The 23,459-nt window shown below is 55.5% G+C and overlaps 1 protein-coding gene across 2 annotated transcripts; it reads right to left on the bottom strand.

The window, feature by feature from the left end:
- Window positions 1-4,726: 4,726 nt before the first annotated feature.
- Window positions 4,727-17,251, bottom strand: CHGA (chromogranin A; the record flags this gene model as incomplete). Of its 2 annotated transcripts, XM_079701162.1 has the most annotated exons (8): window positions 4,727-5,082; window positions 7,339-7,811; window positions 8,547-8,990; window positions 10,540-10,638; window positions 13,072-13,140; window positions 13,992-14,085; window positions 16,371-16,417; window positions 17,206-17,251. In XM_079701162.1, the coding sequence occupies 8 exons, from the start codon at window positions 17,249-17,251 to the stop codon at window positions 4,999-5,001; spliced, it is 1,356 nt and encodes a 451-aa protein (XP_079557288.1). In that variant the 3' UTR covers window positions 4,727-4,998. The 2 variants fall into 2 exon arrangements, with proteins under 2 accessions (XP_079557288.1, XP_079557289.1); XM_079701163.1 differs by lacking the exon at window positions 8,547-8,990.
- Window positions 17,252-23,459: the final 6,208 nt, after the last annotated feature.

Raw genomic sequence — 23,459 nt, 5'->3', positions numbered from 1 at the left:
TGGGAGCCTCTGGGCTGATCCTGCTCGTGCCAAGGATTTGTGCTGTGACTTTGGGCCAATCATTCCAAGAGTCGCCGGGCAGTCATGACCAGGGAACTCAAGGGCAGGCTTGACGCCCTAGCCCCTACAGTGCAGCCTGTGTCTCCGTGACGTCAACCCAGATGAGCGTCTCCTTGGCATCGAGGCGATTTGGGGCTCTCCCCCGCCAGGCAGGAGGAGGCTGCGCGTTGCTCCACACCTGCCCAGAAGGCCTGATCCACCCCTTTCGTGCTCACTGCCAGCCCCAAGCACTAAGCCAGCCAGGTGCGAGGGGGCTTGCAGCCCCAGAGGTGAGAAAGCACGTTACCCGCTTCTCCTATTAGAGTCACCCCAGCCCCTGATGGCAGCAGACCAGCCCAATCCCGAGGTCCAGGCAGGCCGGCAGCCCCCTTTGCAGAGAAGGGATCAGTGAGGGGCTCTGTCAGTCCTCAGGCCGTGTGACCATCCGGCGGGATGCATAGGACCCCCTGAGCATGGCCTTGTGTCTTCAGCTATCAGTCCCTCTTGAGGAAGAGGAACAGGCCTCTGGGCCGTCCTGCATGGTCCAGGGAGAAGGGACTGAGTGTGGCCGCTGAGCTGGGCGCTCAGACACCTTCAGGCCTGGTCAGCAGGGACGTGGCGGTCGCCCACTTTGGGAAAGGAAGGGCTGGGGTGGGGGGCGGCTGCCGTCAGAACTGCCCAGCTGTCCTGGAAACCACGGGCCCTCCGACCACCGTGTTTACACGACTTGAGTGTTGAACCCTGATTATAATGTCTGTACGTCGCCTTTCCTAGCCTAACCCCAAGCGCCGGGGGAGCAGGAAAGCGTGGCCGGCCTCTTGCACTGCTTTGTCTCCAAAATAAACTACTGAAATCAAACTGCATTTCACACGTGTTTACAAAATGTTGCTAAAAGCTTATGCCCTCCTCCAGTCTTTTAATCAAACAGCTTTACCTTTTTGAGTAAAATTACAGTCCTGATCCGAGTCAGGACAGGTCGGGAGTGCAGGGTGACCCGGTGCCAGGCGGGGCCCCTGGCCACGTTGTGTCCTGTTTAATCGATGCCTCCCCTCCAGGTCTCACATGTTAGCCTCCAGGGCCCAGATATCAAATAACTGTTTTGCAGTGATGTGGCACTTTCCACCAGCCTCGATGCGGGTGGCCAGCAGGGTGGGGAAACCGAGGGGCGGGGTTAGGCTTCATAAAGGCCCAGGAGCTGCGCAGTGGTGGGAAAGGGACGGGCCACACTCGAGGGCGTGTGCGGGCCTCTCCCCGGGCCCAGCAGACAGCCGCCGTCTCTGTAGGGGCAGACGGGGCCGTGTCGGGGAGCGTAGACAGGGAAGGGGTTGTGAGCAGCCATGAGGCCTCACCGAGCGACCCCCACCCTCAGTGTCACCTGGTGCATGCTGACCGGGTCCCAGGACACGGGCCATGGAGTCGGTCTCCTCTTAGGTCTCCGTGTCCCTGGCCCTGGGGCTTCCGCATCAAGGGAAGACAGACCCCCTCGAGGCCCTCAGCCTTTGTGGTCTCTCCTTCCCCAGGGCTTGGTGCTGCTGCCTCTGGTCACTCTCAGCACCTTCGAGGGCCCGTGGAAGGGCCTGCTGTGGTGTACACGTGTGGTGCCTGGAGCCGGCCCTGCTGGCATCCCGGGGGCAGTTGGGACTCTCCTCCCCAAGCTGTTTTGCCGGTTGGTGGGCCTGTTGGGGGCCATGCCCTGTGGCATCTGGGTGGTGGTCAGCGGCTGGGGCTGCCAAAGGACTCCAGGAGCAAGTGGCAGGGCCACGTTTTGCCTGAGGCCTTGGGTAGGTTCCGAGGGTCACTTGCAAGGTCTCTGCCCTGGGCAGCCTGGAGCAGCGGCTGCGGGCCGGGTTTGCTTGCGGGTTACGTCATGATGTGGTTCCACAAGCACTAAGCCCCAACTGAGTCTAGGAGCTGGATGTCTCCTCCCCACGAGAGCCTGGGGGCGGGGTTGGGGGGGTTGCCCTTGGCAGCATGGGTTTGCAGCGCGGGGTGGGTCGGGCTGGACCAGAGATCCTGCAGCATCACCTGCAGGAGACGGACGCAGCTGGAGTCCCCGGGGAGTTTATATGGGGCATTGTCTGAGTTAATGCCATCAGTGAGGGAGAAAACAGCCTTGAGAAAGGATTCCTCTTCACCCAGAGGACTGCCAAGGGCGCTGTATGGAAGGTTGAAGGACCCTGGCAGGAAGCCGTCCTTTAAGCCAACTGGGAAGAGCAGCTGTTGTCTGCCCTGCGGCCCCTCTAGGACCGAGGGACACTGCGGCGCCCTGTCCTTGCTGGAAGACTGGCCCTCAGCTCAGGGACTCGCAGGCCGCTGGCCACACAGAACCATTGAATGGCTTCACTGGTGTCCCTGGGGTTTGCATTTGCCCTCCCCCTCCCCCCTAGAAACTGACCCTTCACCCAGCGGGATCCCCGACAGCTCGGCTCCCTTCCCGGGCCATGGCTCAAGGGCCCCTGAGCTCCAGAGACCTTGAGCGGCGTGCTGGCTGTCCTGAAGGAGCACGGCCCCTGCACGTGGCTTACCACGGGGTAGAGGAGTGCATCCACCCTTGACAAAGGTTCTGGACTCCTCGGTGAGCCTGGCCACGCCCTGATGCCACACACACCGCCCCGCCCGTGCCAGAGCCTGAGCGTGAGATGCTGCGGCCGAGGCCTCCAGACAGGCGGTTCTCCTGTCGGTCCTACCCTCCGTGAGCAAGGCTCTGTGCCTCTGCTTCTCTGCACAGCCTCGCCAGTGTGATCTTGGAATGGCCCTCCACCCACATGCTGTTTACTGGAGAGCCGACTGCTGGCATGGAAGCACCCAGGCCCTTTTCCCTCTGGTTCCGACCACCAGGCCCCACCCAGACCACCTGGGGCCTTTTCCAGAAATGGTTGCATTTCCCCTCTACTTCCAGAGTTGCCCATGACCTGGCGACTTGAAGGGACTGTCCCTTTCCCACAGCCAGACCAACCTCGGCTTCCGGGGCTGGGTGTGGATCCCACTTCTTTGAAGCTTGCTTTCTCTTTCGAAAAGCTTCTCCCGCAGTGATTTCACCAAGACGTTGGCAGTTCCAGTTTCGGCGCTGACACCTGTGCTTTGTGACAAATGTTTGTTTCAATCCTGTTCACGAGCCACGTTTGCCAGAACCCCAAGCTGGCTTGTACTTAATTTGTGTGCATACGTGTATATAATGTTTATATGAATCTATATGTACTATCTGTAAAAGCACGGCTTCTGTAAAAACCAAGAACCCCTGGCTCTTTTGACTTGGTAGCACTTCTGCCCCGTGTGTTTATGACAACACAGGTGGCCCGTCTCTGCGATGGGGTATCTCAGGGACAAGGTGTCCCATGTTCTCTTTATTTGCTAAGTGGTCTTGGTGGTGGGTGTCCTGATAGCTGACTAGTGGGATACAGTCCGTGCTGTGTTTGTTATTTCGGTAATTGCTGGGGACGGGGTGTAAACCTGTCCCTCTGAAACGTGAATGAACACCTTATGGCGCCAGCTCTTTGGAGGGTGTCCCTCTGTGCTTCAGGGGATGAGCAGCAGCAGCGGCCCCCTCGCCAGACTCAGGAGAGGCCCAGACTTGCCAAGACCCCTCAAGCGACTTGTATCGCCATTGTAATGGTTTGCTGGCCCAGGCTGTCTAGACCCTCGAATCCTCACCATGATCTGGTGAGGAGGTCCTAAGTATTGTTCCCATTTTATAGATGAGGCTCCAAGAGCACCAGGAATGCTTGTCCAAGCTCTACAGCTAGGCTGGGGAGTCCAGGCCCACGTTCTCTGGGCAGTGTGTTTCTTGAAGTCAGGGCTTGTCCGGGCCATTTCTGTGTGCCCAGACCTGCCGGGCCCATAGCAGCTGCTCACGGGTGTTTGTTGAATGACTGAATGATCGGCCCTGATATTCAGCTGGTCCACACCGGTCCAGCACACCAGCCTGTCTGTTCTGGTTGCATAATCCTGCAGCCCCCGTGGTTAACTGTTTGGGGCATCACTCCTGCCTGTGACTTCGATGAGTCATCTCACCCTGTGAGCCTCAGTTTCCTCGTTCTCAAAACCGACTAAGACTGCCATGCTATAGTGAACCATTAAGTTCAACAACTTCAGACGCCCCAGAGTCCTGTGCACGTATCAGGTCAGAGGGGATGACAGATTTATGCCGAGGGGGGCCTGCAGCTCAGAGGCCCAGGTCAGGAAGTCCAAAGCTGGCTGGGGCCTGTGGCCTTGGTGACAGGCACTAAACCGGGGCTTGTCAGGGCTGCCACCCAGCAGAGAGAGAACAGAGGCTGTTTCCCAAACTGGCCCCGCCCCTGCATGGCCCAGTTCATGTGTGGCTGGGAGATAGGGGAAGACTGTTATTTAATCCCACACATGCTTTGGGGCAGGTGTCAGCACCATTTTACAGATGAGGAAACTGATGCTTCAAGCAGCAATGTCACTTGCCCACGATCCCCTGGCTGGAAAGTGGCCCAGAGTCACCCCAGGGGAAGTGAACCTCCCCTTGTCCTTTTGCCTGAAATCCAGTCCATCCTACCCCACTTGGAGTCAAGGCGGGGGAAGGTTCAAAGAAACAGGAGAGAGCCCAGAGCAGATTTATTTATCCTTAGATAAATTTTGTACAGAGTATGTTAGAGTCAGGAGTTCTCAGCTTTCACCAAAAAGTCAGAAGTTATTGCAGTTGTGCCCAATGGCTCTAATGGTGGAAGGGAAACTTTGAGAAAGCTGCCCGTGTTCAGAGAGAGGAAAACTGTTTAAAGTCAGGGGTCTGCCCTGCGGGGGCCGCACTGGGGCCGGGGTCAAGAGCAGGAGGAAAGGAGCATAGGGGCAACAGCGTGGCTCGGGCTTGGGCAGGCTGGGGGCGGCCTCCCTACCGGAAGCAGTGCCCGGGCCATCTGGCCAAGACCTGCAAAGGGGACAACAGAGCCAGGACCACAGGGTGCCTCAGGGCCCTGGCTGGTGGGGCCAGCCGGCGCCTCAGCCCCGCCGCAGCCCCTGCAGCTCGTGGGCCACCTTCTCCAGCTCCGCCTCGATGGCCGACAGGCTCTCCAGCTCCTGGTCCTAGGAGAGAATGTGAAGAGTCCCATGGGGACTGGCCCAGGGAGCCTGTGCCAGCAGCATGGGGCGTGCAGACAGACTGGTTGTGCCCGGGTTAGCTGTGTGGCCTTGGGCAGGTGGCTTTGCCTTTCTGAGTCTCAAGGGCCTCAGCTGTTCCATGGGGACAGTGATGCCACCCTGCGGGGCTGCTCTGAGGAGCACTGAGCACAGAAATGTGCCCTGGTGGACTCACTCAGGCCCACCGCCTCCTGAATGGCTCTGGGCAGGCACATGGAAAACGAAGCCTCCGGTGCCCTTCATAGCGCCTTCCAGTGCCCCGACCCCACGGCCTAGACTGTGACAATGGCTTCCTGGGTGAGGCCGTGCCTGGGTTTCCTGTCCGCCACGGGCCTTCCTACCTGAGGGATCAGCAGTCTGTGGCCTGGGTTTCAGGACGTGAGAGCTGCCTAGGGCTGGGCTTGCACCCTCAGTCCCAGTCACTGGGTCCCCAGGCTCCAGCTGCCAGGGTGGTCCAGGGCAGCAGGGGACCCTCTGGGACTGACACCCACAAGAGCATGCCCTCAGACTCAGAGCAGGGGTCAGGGAAGGCCACGGCCCAGCTTTGACCTGAGAGGGGTGGTCTTCCTGGGGTCCCTGCCTGATGCCAAGCAGAGGGCATCCACCTGGGGCCCAGTCAGAACAGACGGATGATGGTTGCCATGGAAACAGGGGCCCCAGAGGCCCCCATCTTGGAATAGCCCCTGGGCAGGAGTTCTGTGATTCTGGGGCCCTTTCTAAGATCTTTGGGCTGAGTGGACGGGCCCCTGCTCCATCCTGTCCACAGGACTGAGGGGTCCCCGTTTCTCCGCCCTACTGTCCAAGGCTCCCTCTGCCTGTGGAGAAGGGAAGCTGGAGGGTGCCCCAGGGCACCTGGCTCTGTCCAGCTTCTGTGGGTGGGGAAGGCAACGATCAAAAGGTGCCCAGCCTTGGGGAGGGGTGGGGGGCAGGCTGCTGCTTCCTGGAGCCCCGTCCCCTCAGTCCTTGGAGACATAGGCAGGTGACCTTAGCGCCAGCTCCCAAGAAGGAGGCTTCTTCCTCTCAGGCTGCTGGGACCCTGGTCCCAGGCCCAGAGAATGGGGGACCCAAGGAAGGGACCACATCCTCTTCTGGGTGGGCAGAGAAGATCACTGGGACCAGAGCCTTGAACATGTCCCACCCCCCATAAGGCCCCGATTCCCACCTGGGCACTGAGGCCTGAAGACCCCCCAAGGCCTCCTCCAGCCCCAAGGTGGTGTCGCCAGCCTGCCCCAAAGTCCCATCCCATCCCCTCCTATGGGACCATGTCCCTGCACCCCCACTGAGCTTCCCAAGTAGCCCTGGGCGTGGCCAGGTTTTCAAAGCTCGCATGCATTCTGATCATGATAATGAGGTGAGCGGAAAGGACTTCTTACCCCCATCTCACAAATGGGGGAACCGATGAGGCTCAGAGAAGGAGAGTGACTGGCCCAAGGTCACCCAGCTAGGAGGCAGGACCCAGGTCTTCTGGCACAGGTCCATGCCTTCCCCACCCATCACCACCAGGCCCTGAGGTCCAGCTGGCCCTGCCCCTGCTGCCTTTGCCATCGGGGTGGGAGGCAGGGCCTGAACCTGGGAGGAGGGTGTGGTTGGGCTGCACAGGGGCCAGGAGAGGGCATGGCTGGACGAACAGTAGGGCCTTCCCAGGATGCCTCAGGGTCCCCTCCTGCCGTGCCCTCCCAGCTCTCAAGGCTGATGCTGCCCTGAGCCTGGATCCCCCAGACAGCAAGTAGCCCTCCCCAGGCCAGTCCCTGCCAGGTCTTTTTCGTTTCCAAGCTCTCTCCATCCAAAGCTCCAAGCTCCGCCAGTCAGTCACTCCCTTGTCCCGCTCCCAAGCCTGCAGCGGCTCCCTGCTGCCTTCAGGACAAAATCCCCGCCCAGCACCTCTGGGAACGGGCTTGACTCACCAGCTCTCCGGCTTCTGCGCGCTGACCTGAACACTTCTGTCCCCTGTCCACCAGCTTTCCTGGGTGCCCCCCTCCATGAGGTGGGGTTCACTTGTCCCCCTGCCTGACACACCCTTTCCCCCGTCCCTTCCCAGCTTCCCAAGAGCCCCCTGTCTGAGTGCCCCTCCAGTTCCAGACTCCAAGGGGGACAGTGTCCCCTCAGTGGTGCAGGGGCCACATGTCTGGTTGCAGCTGACCCCCAGCCGGGCCCATGCTCCCGGGGCCTGGCCCAGGGCCGGCTCCGCCCCCCCATACCAACCTCTGGTCTGCGGTTGGCGCTGCCCTCCTCCTCTTTCTTCTCCTCCGGGTAGCCACGCACCGGGAGGGGCAGCCCCGCCTCGACGCTGTCCTCCCGGGAGGATGGCCTCCAGCCTCGTGGCAGCTGCAGCCCAGGACCGCTGAAGTCGTAGCCCCGGGCCTGGAAGGAGAGCTTCATGGCCCGGTCCGGGTCCTCCTCCGCCGCCTCCCCCTGCAGCCGCTTCTCGGCGGTCAGCTCCTGGGCCGGCTGGTCCACCGTGCTCCGCCGCTCGGCAGCCTCCCACTCCTTGGAGAGCCGCCCCTCCCCCTCCTGCTCCGGCTCCCCGCTCTTCCCGCCCCGGAAGAGGCCTTGCGGGGCCCCTGCCGTCGCCTCCTCCTGCAGGCAGTACTCCTGCTCCCCCTTCCCCTTGGGGGACGGAGCCTCCTCAGCCCCAGTCTTCCCGGCTCCATCCACAGCCAGAGCCTCGGGCCAACCTGGAGCAGGCGGTGGACAAGAGCAGGGGAATGAGGGAGGCACCGCCACTTTCCCCGGTCCCTGCCACTCCCCGGGGCCTCTCTGTGGCCACAGTTGGGACCACCGACCCCGTAGGCGGGGTCCAGCTCAGCCCCTCACAACGGATTCCATTGGGAGGGAAAAGCCATCTTGACACCATGCTTTACAAGACCCGCTAAAGCTCTGAGGGGTGGGTCGGCCAGAGCCTGCCTGTTCCTTCGGCCCTCTCACCCCAGAAGCCCTGACCCGGGGGTCCCCAGCTGGGGCGGGAGGAAAGACCCTGACCAGGGCCTCACGAGGAGCCAGGGGCTTTCCTAAACCCTGGGTGAAGCTAACAGTGTCCCCAGACCAGGCTGTTCCCACCTGTCATGCTGTCCCTCTGTTCCCAAAGCCCACCCACCCACGCTGCAAAGTCCCTCTCCCCTCCGGGGGTGGGGGTGGGGTGCTGGGGAGGGGCTATGTGGAACAGCGGGAGATGCAGGGTTTTGGAGTCAGACGAGCCTGGGTTGGAATCTCAGCTTTTACACAAATTAGCTGTGTGACCATGGGCAAATTACTTAACCTCTCTGAGCCTTGGTTTCCCATCAGGCAAATGGAGATAATACCTACCTTTCAGGGTTGTTGTGAAGGTGGAATGAGATTATGGGTGAGGCCCCCCCTCCGTCCCCTCCCCCTCTCCCCGACACATTTGCTGATGTCTCAGACATCATACGTACTCTCACCCCTCTGCATCTCCTTGTAGCCGAGGCTCGGGTGGGGGTTAAATGCTGCGGTGGGGGCGCTTTCTTCCTCCGGGACAGCCTCCTCTCCAGCCTCTGCCTCCTCCTCCTCCTCCTCCTCCTCTTCTCTCTTTGCCTGCTGCCCTTGCTCGGCACTCAGACCCTTCTCTCTGCCCACTGGACCCTGGGAGGGGCCCTCGCTGTCCTCCTCGGCCTGTGGGCCTGGGTGTTTCTGGGTGGGGAGGCTGGCTAGGGGGTGGGTATTGGAGGAGGCCTCCTCCTCCCCTAGGGCCTGGCTGTCCTCCTCAACCTTGGACCCCTGCCCGAGCTCCGGGGCGGCTTGAGGCCTGGCTCCATCCGCATCTTCACCATTCCTCTCCGCCTCTTTAGAATCTCCTCTTTTTTCCGTAGCATCCTTGGAGGACACCTCTTCTGTCCCCTCTACAGAAACAACAGAGCAAAGTCAGGCCCTGAGGACCAGGCTGCACATGGGATGTCCCCAGAGCCCAATTTCATACCTTAGTCACTGTGTCTCTTGGCTTCCAGTAAGCCCAGCCCAAGACACCCATGAGAGAATTAGGGTTGCCCTCTCCATGTCTGGGTTTGACCTGAGCACAACTGGATTATGTTTTTCTCTGTAATTCTACCTCTCGAAGCAAGATGTGATTTTTTTTTTTCTAAAAAGACCTTGAAATGACCCCAGAAGATAGAGCCTTGAATTTAAAATTAAGACAGCAGTTGAATTGCTGTGTGATCTTGGGCAAGTTCCTTAACCTCTCTGTGTAAGAGGCACCATTACTGCAACTTCATTCTCCCCTCTGTACAGGTATTGTCTTGAGCATCCTGTGAAAGTGCTCAATTCCTCAATGTTTGTCAGGTTTCACTAAAAGGTATTTTCTTGTAGCTGCTTTGAAGGCAGGCTTCTAACTAGTAAAAATCCCTCCCACTGCTAGAATGATCACTGTTGAACAAGACACTACCAAGTACATTCCATCATTTGACTCCAGGACTCCAGGTGGAAGCCCTCCCATGCCCATTTGACAGAAACTCAAACCGATCCTCAGAAAGGTAAGGTGGCCTGTCTGTGCTCACAGTCAGCAGTGCTGAGCCTCGAACCCAAGCTTCCAAATGCCAAGTACCGGGTGTTCTTTGCACTGACATGTGGCTGCCACCCCCATTAATGCTACACTATTCCCCTCCTACAGCCCGTGGCAGACATCTAGAGTCAACCAGACACTCATTTCCATGGAGCCAAAATGTGGGAGTCCCTGCTGTGCCCCAAGCAGCCACTAGGGTGACGGCCCTGGCCAATGCGAGGGCACCTCGGCCACACCAGCAGGCTTCCCCTCTCAGCCCCGACGGAAGACCACTGAGATCCCCGCTCTTAGGAACTGGCCCTATTCACTCACCTTCCACATGCAAAGAGCAGGGCTGCAGGGGCAAGTGTGTGGCTGTTTCTAGGCAGAAAGGTGAGTAAGAGAGCATCCCCTTGACCTAAGCCATGATCCGTGACCCCTAAAAGCTCTCTGGTTTCAAGAAAGATGATCCAGGTTCATTTAGTGTTTCAAACCTACCCCTCTGGGATCCTGCTGCCACTAGGCTATGCTAAGGCACCACTAATTCCCAAGGGGGCAGGCACTGGGGGGTGGGGACCAGGCTGCGGTGGCCACTGGGAACAGTCGAAGCTGCCTATCTGCCAGGCCAGAGACTTCCTGCCCGAGAGTGTCAGTCCCTGCAGTGGGCAGATGGGACCGATCAAGGGCTTTGGAGTGAGACAGACCCAGATTCACATCTCCAATTATGCCTTGGGAAGGTACTTCAACCTCCCTGGGACTCAGTTTCCCCATTTGTAAAGAGAAGGAAATATGAGCTACCTTACAGGGCCTAAAGGAGGAGGGGCTTCTGACTCCCAGGAACCCTCGATCTATCATAACTACTGTTATGTTCATCCTCCCTCCCCTGGTCCCTGGCCAGACTGGTCAGCACTGACCCTTCAGCTCGGCCTGGTCATTCTGCTTCTCAAGAACCTCTGAGAGTTCATCCTCATAACTGCTGTGTTTCTTCTGCTGACGTGCCCTCTCCTTGGCTCCTGTATGAAAAATGGAGAAAAAAGTCCCATTTGGTCTGAGCTCCGCATGTTTGTCTATGAGAGGGAAGGCCTCTGTTTCCTCATCTGTAAAGTGGGCACATCATGTTCTGGGCTTGCCCAGTGAGAGACTTGAGCGGGCAGGAGCTGGTGGGGGGTGGTAAGGGCTGGCTGCCCCCTCCAGGCCCCATCACCTCTCCAGACTCCATTTCTCACCTAGAAAATAAGAACAAGCCCTGCCTGCTGGCTCATGGAGCAATTAAGGCACAGATGGAGCAGATGGTCCCAGGGGCAGAAGCAGAGAGTGGAGGGAGGGTCCTCAGGACCTGGCTGGTAGCTAGGGGACCCTGCAGCAAGAAGTGATAGTGACTGCTTGTCCCCTCATGGGGTCTCTTGATTCAGGCAACCCCTGTTCCCCCTGGACCCCATAAGCCCAGGCTGAGCTCTTGTCTGCATCCAAGCCCAGGGTCAGCACCAGAGACCCTTCTGCCTGCATCAGCCCCAGGCTATGCTGTCTGCTCCGTCTCCACCCATCCCTGGTTCTTGATGGTGGCCCAGGCCAGGCCAACTCTGCAGCTGGTGGTGATTTTTCCCATGATGAGAATTTCTGGGGTGGCCAGAGCAGGCTGACATGGGGGCTGTGGGCCGGGGGTACGTCCAGATCTGGCCCCCGGCCGACTGGGGTTCACACTTCCTGGTTAATTCCTTGCTCTGTGACCTTGGGTGACTTGGGCAATCCAGGACCTGGTTGCTCATCTATAAAACAGGGTTGCTGCATGGTAAATGCTAGGATAGAGGTGTGCAGAAGACATGAGAGTACAGAAGAGGGAGTGGGTGGATGAGTGGATGGATGGATAGATGGATTGGATGGATGGATGGACGGATGGACAGACAGACATATAGATCTATCCCATACTCTTTTTTTTTTTTTTTTTTGCGGTACGCGGGCCTCTCACTGTTGTGGCCTCTCCCGTTGCGGAGCACAGGCTCCGGACGCGCAGGCTCAGCGGCCATGGCTCACGGGCCCAGCCGCTCTGCAGCATGTGGGATCTTCCCGGACTGGGACACAAACCCACGTCCCCTGCATCGGCAGGCGGACTCTCAACCACTGCACCACCAGGGAAGCCCTATCCCGTACTCTTTTAGTAGAAAATAATAATGTACCTGTATATTGGACACTGTTTATATTAGATACACACGCACATATGTGTGTAAACAGACGTTTCAGGACACATCCCCTACAGTAGCCTCCATTGACATTATATTTAATTATTTAAATGCAGTAAGTCAGTCAGTCAATATTTAATTTAAAAATGATCATACTGCACTCCTAGCAACGATATGCGGTGGATGTTTGTCTTCCAGGAGGACGAGCGAGTGAGAGAAAGAATGGCGCGCTAACTTGGGGAGGGTCTCAGGGAGTCCTCCTGCTGTGGTTATTTTCACGTGCCACCTCCCCAAATCCCTCTCCGTTCTCACACGTGGCCCAGCCTGCCCCAGAAGCCTCAGAGTGGGGGCCTTCCCTGAGCCCCAGCAGCCTTCATGCCCTCCACCCTACCCCGTCCAAGACACAAGCCCAGCCCTAGAGATGGGCCCTCACTTTCTTTGGAGAGAGACGCAAGATTCATGCTTGAGGGCCATTCTCAGGGAGAGGCAAAGGGTGCCTACGGCCCTGCCCCAAATAAAAGCCACTTCCCGCAGGGAGTCAGCCTGGCGCAGATGCAGGGCCAGAACCCATTGTTTCCAATTTGCCAGGGAGGCCTCTGTGCCTCACGTGAACCCAAGATGGAGCCTGGGGCTGGGCAGAGCAGCTAACTCTGTGGGATGACGTCAGCCTAACCCTCCTTCCCAGCATCCTATCCAGGCTCTGCTTGAACATCCTCAGTGACAAGGAGCTCACTACCTCACAAAATCACTCCATTCCCAAGAGCATCAGTAGATTTTCCTAACCTCTTGGAGAAAGCCATGTCTCCCTCTGAAAGCACACTGAAAGTCTGGTCTGTGTTTTGGGGCAAGCAAGACCCTGCTTCTCCCATCTCCCCCTTGAGCAGAAGCTCACAAGGGCAAAGGGGCCCCTCCTCTCTCCTGGAGGCCAATTTTCTTTTCCGTTAACAGAGAAAAGGGATGCTCTCTGCAACCTAGTCTTGAAAGTGTCCCCTCTAAAAGAGCTGAACTCCAGAGACCATGGGGTATTAGAAGAGCTGCATCTGGTCTTGGGATGTCCTTAACTTACTGTGTGACCTTGGACAAGTCACTCAACCTCTCTGGGCCTTGATCTCTTTAATTACATTAATTATAGACCCCACCTTGCCACCCTATAATTGAAAGGCAATAACTGAGTATCAGAAACAAGACCTTGCTCAATCTTCCACCATGATTTTCTGACTCTCAGTTACTGGAAGTTACTCAGATTCGCGTGCAGCGGTTGGAAAATACCTTGGAGAGCGAGGTCTTGGAGCTCTTTCAGCAAATTCTGATGTCGCAGGATTGAGAGGATCCGTTCATCTGCAATGAAAAAGAGTCGTTACGGGTGGTTTCCAGAGAACAGCCCAGAAAGAGATTGCCATCAATATTTTCAGCTGAGCACAAGGAATTTATTCTGGAAACTCAAAACCTGGGTGGTAGCAGCAAGACTGGGTCTTGAGATAACACTTCTGAAATGACCTCCTTTCCAAGGTATCTCTCCACCTGTTATTATATCAGAAAGGTCAGCCACAGTCCCTGCACCCAGACCTTCGCCAAGAGATGGCAGCCCCTGAGATGATGCAGGGGTGTCTCTAAACACAACATGTTTTCTCATCTCCATGCCTTTGCCTGTGTTGTCCACGCCACCTGGGGTACTCTTTTTTCATTTTTCTACTTACTGATTCTCAACTTTTATCTTAAAGCCCAGCCCCAATGCTAATGTTGGATCTATCCAACACTGACTGCCTGCTTGGAAAGCTTTGTCCTTCTCATGCCCACCCACCCACAGTGTTCTTTTATTCATCATACATCGAGAGGGTATCTGCCAGGTACCAGTGGTGGTTCTCGGCCCTGGGGATATAGCACACAAAGTCTTTGTCCACAGGGAGCTCACATTCTGGTGGCTTGCTGTTCCAACCCTGGTTTCCTTCTGCCCAGAATTCTGGTTAATTGTGTTCATATCTGTCCCTTCTGCTAGGCTGTAAGCTCTGGGCTCACAGGGGCTGTAAGCCCTTCATCTCTCTATACCACCCAGCACAGGCCTGGCTAAGGCAGGCACTTGGTCAGTGACTACTGAATTAAATCACTGAATTCCTTCAAAAACCACACACCCATGTCCTTGCTCCCCAGCCCAGCAGGCAGCAGCCCCTCACCCCAAGCCTGGCCCATACCTCCTCGGAGTATCTCGAAACACTCCTGGCTGACAGGCATGGGGCTGGGCTTGGACAGCGTGTCAGAAATGACCTCCACGATGCACTTCATCACCTGGGAAGAGAGTGGGGCAGGTTGGGGCTGGTCTGGGCATGGGGCTCAGTTCCCTGAAGTTCCAGGGTAAATTTCTACGGAGGACATAAGGACATTCTCTTGTGTCTTTAGGAGTCCATGGACGCCTAGCTCAGGGGCACAGCTCTGCTTTCTTAGCTACATAGTAACAGCAATAGTAATAATTAAAAACAAAACCAAAAAACCTTACACAGTGCTTACCAAGTGCCAGGCACTCCAATCACCAGGCTGGCAGGAGCCCCTCTAAGGTGAGGGTGGGTACCCTGTACCCTCTCATCCCAAGGGTTTCTCTGAAGATGGGGAAGCTGCTCCTGGGCATTAGAGGTGTGTCTTGCAAAAGTACTTTAGTCTTGCAGATGCCCAAGCTATCTCCAGGAAGCCTTTCTGGACCACCAGTGGAGAACAAAGACCTTTCCTGGCTCTACCCTGTCTGGAAACAAGACTTGGAAAACTGTCTCTAGATATCCATGGTGTTGTCACATGCAGGGAGTGACAGCCTCACAGTCTGGCTCCATAGTCACCCACCAGGTGAATCCCCTGGCTGGATGTGGGCACACATCTATCTGCTACATCTGGGTGTCCATCCCAGGCCGACAGCAGCCGTATCTCTGAAAGTCTTATCTAGTGCCCAGCAAGGTGCTACGGATAATCAGGCAGCCAATAAGTGAATGCTATCTGAAGATGGTGCCAACTGTAGTGTGATATCCTAGCTGTGTGATCTTGGGCAAGCGACTTGACCTCTCTGAGCCTCAATTTCCTCATTTGTAAAATGGGAGTGAGAAGACCTTCCCAACTCCCCTCCCAGGGTGATGAGGCACAGATGGGAAAATACTCTGTAACGCATGAAGTGCCACACACACCCAGAGAGGGATTCCCGACGCCCAACCTGCTTCAGCTGCCTGGAGTTGGGCAGAGGAGCAGGAGGTATCAGACACGCAACAGGCAACACTGGTGGGGAGTGGAAGGCTGTGTCTACGGGATGCCAAGGCAGCCCATCCAAAGATCCAGGAGGGCAAACCGGCAAGCAGGCTCTACGGTAGTCATGGCATCCTAGGTTAAAACATGCAGGTCTTCACCAGCTGCTCCGGTGTCTCTGACCCCAGGCTGCTGAATACAAAGTGTCTCCCATAAGGGACCTGGCAGGGAGGAGCTTATAGCCTGCACCCTATATCTCCCTGCAACCAAAAGTCTTGCACTGGGGAAATCAGATACCCACCAGTCCATGAGGACAGATTCTGGGAGAGAGGAATTGGGTATGGGTCCCAGGAGTGATGGGGAGGTCATGAAAGGAAGCTCTAGGAATAAAAATGCTTATTTACTGAGGACCAACTACGTGCCAGGTACTTCACGTGATTCCAATTCCTTACAACTCCCTCAAAGGAAATATTATTATAGACAGGAAAAGGGGAAGCTCAGAAAAGTTAAGGAATCTTCCCAACATCACACAGCTACCATGAGTGGTATAGGTTTAAATGTAGGCCTGTCTGTAACTAATGAATAGGAAATATAAATGAGCAAACTGAGGTTGAAATCTCTGATGTTTTGGGTTTCAACTACAGCCTCTCTGGAATAGAAGAAAACAGCTCCTGAAAAGGCAGGGAGTAGACATTTCTCTGACTCCCAAGTGGAGGTATCTGTGAACATCAGAGACTGGAAAAACAGCCCCAACTCAGACATGAATGAATTTCGAGTATACACCCAACACAGAGTGTCTTTTGGTGGCCACAGAAGCCCCCACCAGTGTCTTCGAAGGCCCTTTCCTGGGTGACCTCCACCAGCAGCCCCAAGTGGCTGGGACCCTGGGTGCAGGAGCCATGATCAAGAATGTTTTCACTGTGGCCCTTTGGGACAGCCAGCCAGGGCTTCAGTGACTGGGGGACGGGGCGGGTGTGTTGCTGGCAGGGCTCTGGGGAAGAGCAAAGCGGGAGGCCAGAGCCAGGCAGACGAAGACTGTTCCCGCAGGGCGGTGGGCAACCACAGCCTCAGAGAGGTCACCCCCGCCAGCCCGTGGTGGGCATGTGAGATTCGGAGTGTTCAAGACAGGGGGCCTGGCACCTGGGCCCCGCGGGTAAGACACAGGCCCCATCGGGCTGCACACCCAACTCAGAGGAGGCCGGGGAAGGCCCCACAGGAGGAGGGCAGGGAAATCTAGCAGACTTTGATGTCTTCTTCTGGCGAAGCTGTCCCCAGGCTCAGCAGCCGCAGTGCTGGCTCCTGGCTTTATGCTCCTGCCCCCCATGCCGGGGCATCCCCGCACCCCTTCTTACCTCAGTGTCCCCTTTATTCATAGGGCTGTTCACAGGGAGGGCAATGACTAGGAAGAAACAGAGACAGCTGGGGTCACTCCTCTGCCCCCAGGGGGGAACGCGGTCCTTCCAGGCTGGTTCCATCCGGCGCGGCCCCTCTTAAGACCACCTCCGCCCAATTGAGACGCTGAGCTGATTTTATTTCCCTTCCCCAGCTGCTGCCCCCCCGGAGGTGGCTCCCAGAGGCTGCACTGAGAGCCCTAACCCTTCCCCTTGGGAAAGCTCGTGCTCTGGACGGGCAAGAGATGTGCAAACAGGCCAATGGCTGAGTGGGATCGGGGTGGGGAGGATGAGGGAGAGGCAGAGAGACCCCGGAGGTGACAGAAGAGAGGGTGAGGGGAGCGGAAGGGATGGAACAGGAGGACCGCGGCAGGGGACGGGAGAGGTGGAAGCCCAGGGCAGACAGACGGGGGCAGAGGGAGGATGCAGCGGGAGGCAGGCGAGTGGGGAGCCCGCAGCGGTCCTCCCACCTACCCCGATGACCTTGGCCAGCCACGACGCAGAGCCGGCGCCGGCCCTGAAGCAGCCCAGACACGGGGTGGGGGGGCGTCAGGGGACCCTGCCCCGCGGGGTCGGGAGTCCGAGTCAAAGAGTCAGGCCTGCGGGATTAGCCGGGCCCCTCTGCGGGGTCGGGTGGGAGGCGAGGCGCTGTCCGTGGCGCTGAAAACTCGCCGCGCCGGAGGGAAGGCATGGAGGAGCGCGCGGCGCTGCGCGGTGCCCGGACCTCAGGGCAGGCAGGGCAAGAGCAGGCGGGGACGCCCGGGACCCTCTCCCCCAAGGCCCCGCGCTCGCTCACCTTGCCCGGCGCAGAGTAGAAGCGCCAGGACCGCGGCGGAGCGCATGGCGAACCCGGGGCGCCGAGCAGCTGGCGGTCTGGGGCCGGGCGCGGCGCGCACTGGGGCGAGGGGTGGCTGGACTGGTCGCTCCGGGCGGCCTCGGCGACACAGGAGCGGGGATGGGGGTCGCAAGGTCTCTGTGTGCGTCCGCCTGTCCACCCGCCCACCGCCTTTCCCCTCTGGGCTCGGGCACTGCAGCAGTGGCACCCTCGCGCCCCACTTATATACACCCCCGGACCCCGGAAATGACGTCATCGGACCCGCCCCTACCCCCTTTTCCCATCCCTCCGGGGGTCTGGTCGCAGTTCACTCCACCCCCAGCCTCACGGCTGTTTCCGATGGCCACCGCCTCACACAGCTCTTGGGTGAGGCAGCGAGGCGGATATCTGGCTTCCAGGAGGCGGCACGGGGGACTCAGCGGATCGTCCACCCCTCGACGGCTCCACCGACTTGCTGTGTGTCCGTGGGCAAGTCACCTCCAGTCTCTGGACCACGTGGGCCGCCGAAGTGCGCTGAGGTCCCTGACAATTCTAGCGCATCACTCCTTGCTCCTGAGGACCCCTCTTGAGGGGGTCTTGCTTCCTCGATCCCACTGGCTGGAGGCATGCTCACCATTCAGGGCTCCCTCAAATATCTAGGAGGCTGTCTAGAGGTCCCCGACCCCTTGTCTGAATCAGGCCTCTCTCTGGCAGCCCAGTTTTGTGCTTTCACGATTTCTAATATGCATTTATTTATTTGAATAACGTTTAGTCTTCATTGCTTTCACAGTCCTGAGCAGGGCACCTGACAGAGGAAATGCCCTTAACTGATACCTGTTGAATGTACTGATTGAAAGTTCAACCCACAGATGAGTGAATCCTGGGCCTTGGCCATTGTTGGACGGCACTCATGGGGGGTGGGGAGGGAGGGGTAGGGGACAGTTCTTGATATCAAACCGAAATAGAGGTCCTTGTAACTGGTACTCATTAGACCTCGTTCAGCCCCTTAGCATCACCTTCTTGTGGCTGATAACCCATTTGTGAGTTTGAGAACGGTTGTCACCTCCTCTTGAGTGTTCTCAAAACCTGGATGGTTTGTGTGTAAGGCTGGTTTCCGGGTTTGTTTCTCTCTGCCCTGAGGCCCTTATGCTCCGGCCACATTACTGCTCTCACCCTTTGCCACCTGACCCCACTGTCATAGTGAAGCGGATATCTGGGCAACAGTTTGGCATCAGCTGGCATCGTCCAAGAGCCCCTCCTTCCTGTAACAGTCCTCTCCCATCTGCTGCTGCTACTTCCCACCTCCCGCCCCTAAAGGAAAAGCTGGCAGAAGCTCAGAAGAGACTAAAAGTGTCCTGTTCATGCAGGTATTCATTCGTTTAACCACTGTTTGTTAATCACCTACCATGTGCTTAGGACAGCACTTAGCTGCTGTAGGTATGCACGGTATGTCAGGTGGGGACAAGTGCTATGGACAAAAATGAAGCAGGGATGGGGGATGGGTGTGCTGGGGGAAGGGGTTGGGTTATATTTTAAAGAGGGTGGATCTAAGGAGGCCTCACCAAGGAAGTGACATTTTAGCAAGTCACCTGAAGTTGCTGGGGGAGGGGGTTGCATGTGTCCAGGGGCAGAGGGACGGCAAGTGCAAATGCCCAGAGGGAGGAACGTGCCTGGCGTGTTCAAGGAATAGTAAGGAGGTAGAGGGAAAACGGCCTGGGGAATAGAGCTGAACAGTAACATGGAGTCTGTCTCAAAAACTTGGAAATGCACAGAAATACAGAACATCACCTGTACTCACACAACCCAGAGAGAAGTACTGATCTTTTTTTTTTTTTTTTTTTTTTTTGCGGTACACGGGCCTCTCACTGTTGTGGTCTCTCCCGTTGCGGAGCACAGGCTCCGGACGCGCAGGCTCAGCGGCCATGGCTCACGGGCCCAGCCGCTCCGCGGCATGTGGGATCTTCCCGAACCAGGGCACGAACCCATGTCCCCTGCACCGGCAGGCAGACTCTCAACCACTGTGCCACCAGGGAAACCCAAGAAGTACTGGTCATTTTAAAGTGTATGTTCTATAGTCTTTGTGGAGGTGGCTCCCTTGGTAAAGTACAGTTCCCAGTAAAAAACTTCAGCCAAACACTGAAAACGTAAGCGCCCTTCTGATGTGGGTCATTCTGAACATGGTGCAAAGGTTTGCAACACACAACCTTGTACACAAACCTCTGTAGCATTTGCAATTCTTTCATGTCATTTCATATAACAGTAGGTGAACCCTCAGTCGAAGAAAATGGACATTTTAAGACACTTGATGTGCATTGCATAACTGCCGTGGAGAAAGTTGAACCATTTTCCAAGCTGAGTGGATTTTTCTCCTGGGAAGTTTCAGAGCGCCTGCCACTTTCCCAGGAGCACTAGTTCTCCAGAAGCCTGATCCTGTTTGCCCCATGAAGCTGAGCTTAACCAACCGGCAAAAGTCTCCCAAACTAGACTTTACAAGTGACGATGCCAGTAACCAGCACTTACACCATGTTGTATAGCTCTTCAGAATGTTCCATCCCTGAGCCCTTACGGTAATCCTCAGCCTAAGTTAGAGCAGGATTGTTTTTATTCTACTTTGCAGATTTGGAAACTGAGACCCAGGATGTTAACATGAGCTTCCCAGATGCCACATGGCCAGTGAATGGTAAAGTTGGACCTAGAGCTTGTTTTGCTCAAGGGTCCATGTTTCCCCCCATCTCACGATTTCTCACATGCTGTTACCGCCCCCTGGAACGCCTCTCCTTACCATCCCTCTCCCTCCCCTATAGCCTGGCAAATGCTTCCATCCTTTTTAGGACCTGAGGTAATTGCTCCCTCCTCTCTGCCTCCACATTTGTGTGGTGTTTATCACACGTGGTCGGCATTTTTTGCCTCTAGATCCTTCTATCTCGTTACACTTTGAGCTCCTTGGGATTTGATGAGCATCCTGCTCATCTTTCGACTTCAGTTTCTGGCATAGTGCTGGGCACATGGTCGGCACAATGGAAAATTGAAAGAAGGAGAAAACTCACATCCATTGATCCCATCTTTGGCTTTGGGCTGGATTGGTTAGGTAAGGATAAGCCACTGGAACGAAAGACCCTAAAATACAGTGAAATAAGATGGGGTCTTATTGTCTCTTCCACAACAGTCCCAGAGGGAACAGTTTGGATTCATGGGGTGGCTCTGTCAGCCTCAACAAACATTTTCCACCTTTGATATCAAGGCAGCTATTCTGGTTGCCACCATTTCTCAACCACCTCAAAGGGGGCAAAGGGTAGATGGAGACCAAGCAGCTTCTCTGTAAGGTTCTGATGCAGACCTTGCCTGCAACACTTCTCACAGCCCACTGGCTAGGACCTAGGCACGTGGACACACCTAGTTGTAAGGGAGACTGGGCAGCCACGGGGAGGTTCTGATTACTAAAGGAAGACGGGATACTGGAGGATGATGTGCATTCTGTACCACACAATCCATGGGGTTGATGCCAACAACTAACCCTTGTGGAAAACTTGCTAAGAACCAGGCACTGTTCTAAGAGTTACAATACAGCCCTATGAGGTAGACACAATTATTATACTTGTTTACGGATGCAGTTTTACAAGAGAATGAGGCCCAATACCCTAAGGCATTCATCATGAATTCGTGTCTCTTGCATGCATCTAGAATGGTATGAATTATGCACCATTCTTGGGAGAACTGAAAAAATAGCCACTCAAATAATTTCTGTGTTATGGTTCTGATGAGGAACCCTGTATGGTGCTGTTGATGGGTCCCTTTTAAGGAGCCAGGCATTGAGTTAGATGCTTGTCTTTGTTTTTAATAAATTTATTTATTTTATTTATTTATTTTTAGCTGCATTGGGTCTTCGTTGCTGTGCACGGGCTTTCTCTAGTTGCGGCGAGCGGGGGCTACTCTTTGTTGTGGTGCGTGGGCTTCTCATTGCGGTGGCGTCCCTTGTTGCAGAGCACGGGTTCTAGGCGCACAGACTTCAGTAGTTGTGGCGTGCAGGCTCAGTAGTTGTGGCGCACGGGCTTAGTTGCTCCGCGGCATGTGGGATCTTCCTGGACCAGGGCTCAAACCCGTGTCCCCTGGATTGGCAGGCGGATTCTTAACCACTGCGCCACCAGGGAAGCCCCAGATGCTTGTCTTTGATGGGGTTTCCCCAAAAGCAGATCCTAAGCGGGGATTTGGGAGTGCTTCATTTGGAAGTTATTCCATGAGCAAGGGAGTAGGAAAGTGAGACAAGGAAAAGTAAAGAACCAATGAAATGTGTATTGATAAGCAAGTTACCACTGAGGGCAGTGGAGACAGTCTAGCTGGGACTTACTGAGAAACTGTGTAGGACACACCTCGGGATTTTTCCACTGGGGCGAGGACGCTGGGATACTTACCTGTCGATTCCTCTCCCTCATTGAGGGTCTCACCTGAAGACGTTGATTTCCCCGCACTTCCTGTCTGCTCTGTGAAAGGGCCAAGCAAACTCTCACTGCCAGAGAATACCCTCAGACAGAGAAACACTGGAAGCTGTTGGCATGTATGGGAACTGTCTACAGGTAACCTCCGAGGTGGTGCAAGGGGACATAGGTGGAACACTGACATCTGCTACAGGGCTTTATACATGTTATTTTATTTCATCTTTACAATAAGCCTGTGCCTAAGATATCAACATCTCTGTTTCTCATATGCAGAAGCCAAAGCTCAGAGAGATGGAGGAACTCTTCCAAGGTCACACAGCTAGGAAACAGTGGAGTGTGGGGACCAGTCATCTGTCTGTGTCACCCCCCTCCATTTCCCATGCCTTATGCCCTCTACCAGCCTTATGTTTAACTGATCTTCATCATCAACCCCCATCCAAAACTACTGCCTTCAGGCTTTCTAAGGTTTCTCATCTCTGAGAAAGACAATTGATGTTTTTCCAGCTTTAGGTGGATGAAACATGGTGACAGGCTCTATTTATTGCTCCAAGTCTATACAGGCAATCTCCATTAAAAACCATGTCCTGGCTTTATATATAAAGTTTTGAACAAGTTCTCTAGCCCCTGTTTCTAATCAGGTCGCTGCCCCTAAGCTCCTCTTGTCTTGACATTCTGGAGCCACTTCTGCTTAAAGCAAATACCTCTCATCTGGTGCCCATGGTCAGGTCCTTGTTTTTTGTTTTTTGTTTTTTTTTTGGTTGTTTGGTTGCTGGTTTTTTTCCCCCCAGACAAATGTTCTTTCTGTGAATCACTCCTGCTGAAATGCAAAAACCTAAAGCCAAGATGTGGTTAACTCTCCATCAATTATGCAGTAAGAGGAATCAGAGAGAAGGACGGTCTGCTCTGAAGGTGGGCCTTAGGATCATGTTAGAGTACTAGAGAACCAGTATTTCTCAGTCTACCCACTGCTCCTGGCTCCCCCTGACAGTTTCCCAGATCTACTGCCAAATTTTGATCCACGCACAGAATGTGTTATGACTATAGCTAAGTATATATACTGCCTTGGTTTTGTATGTTAGATGAAGCATTGAGCTGAGTAGGTGGTGGGAGCTACAGCATAGCTCACTGAGAGCAGGAGGCAGGGGGCAAAGCAAAGTTAGGAGCTCTTTACCTTGTGAGTATATGGAGGACACTGTGGATTAGATTGTTCAACCTCCATTCCAACCCTCTCCAGGTGGGCAGAAGTAGGAAAACTAAAAACTACATTTCCCAGAATCCCTTGCAGCTGAAGACTTGGATGTGATTTAGGTTCCACCAATCAGAGGTACTTGCTCAGGAACTGTGTGGAGAGAGACAGGGTGCAGAGCCAATATGTTGCTCCTGTGGACATGGCAGAGGTGGGTGGCTCTGGGGTCAGCGGCTGTGGTGGCAGCGTTCTGACTTGGCAAGAAGTTTCCTGATCCTGGCATGGGCAGCTCCCATGGCAGCTCAGTTCTGGGGTGTGGCTTTGTGAGCTGTTTCTGGAAACACACTACAGTCAACTTCTTCAGTCCTCCCAGTGATTCTGTAAGTCATTTACTATCCTGCTTTCTGCATCTGAACCCCAACTGAAACAAAGAAATAGCCAGTAAGGACAGTGAACAGTTCTGACAACAAACAGCAACACTGGGGTGGAGGATGTCCAGGTGAATAGGGTGCTGATGGTGGGAGTGTTTATAGACCCCTTGTCACTATGTCAAAGGAAAAGGACTACTCAATGCCAGGCACTATTTATTTCCGTATCACAGACAACACCATTCAAAT

Source organism: Hyperoodon ampullatus (assembly GCF_949752795.1).
Source record: "Hyperoodon ampullatus genome assembly, chromosome: 3".
Classification (NCBI taxonomy): Eukaryota; Metazoa; Chordata; class Mammalia; order Artiodactyla; family Ziphiidae; genus Hyperoodon; species Hyperoodon ampullatus.
This window is presented reverse-complemented; position numbering and strand designations above follow the sequence as displayed.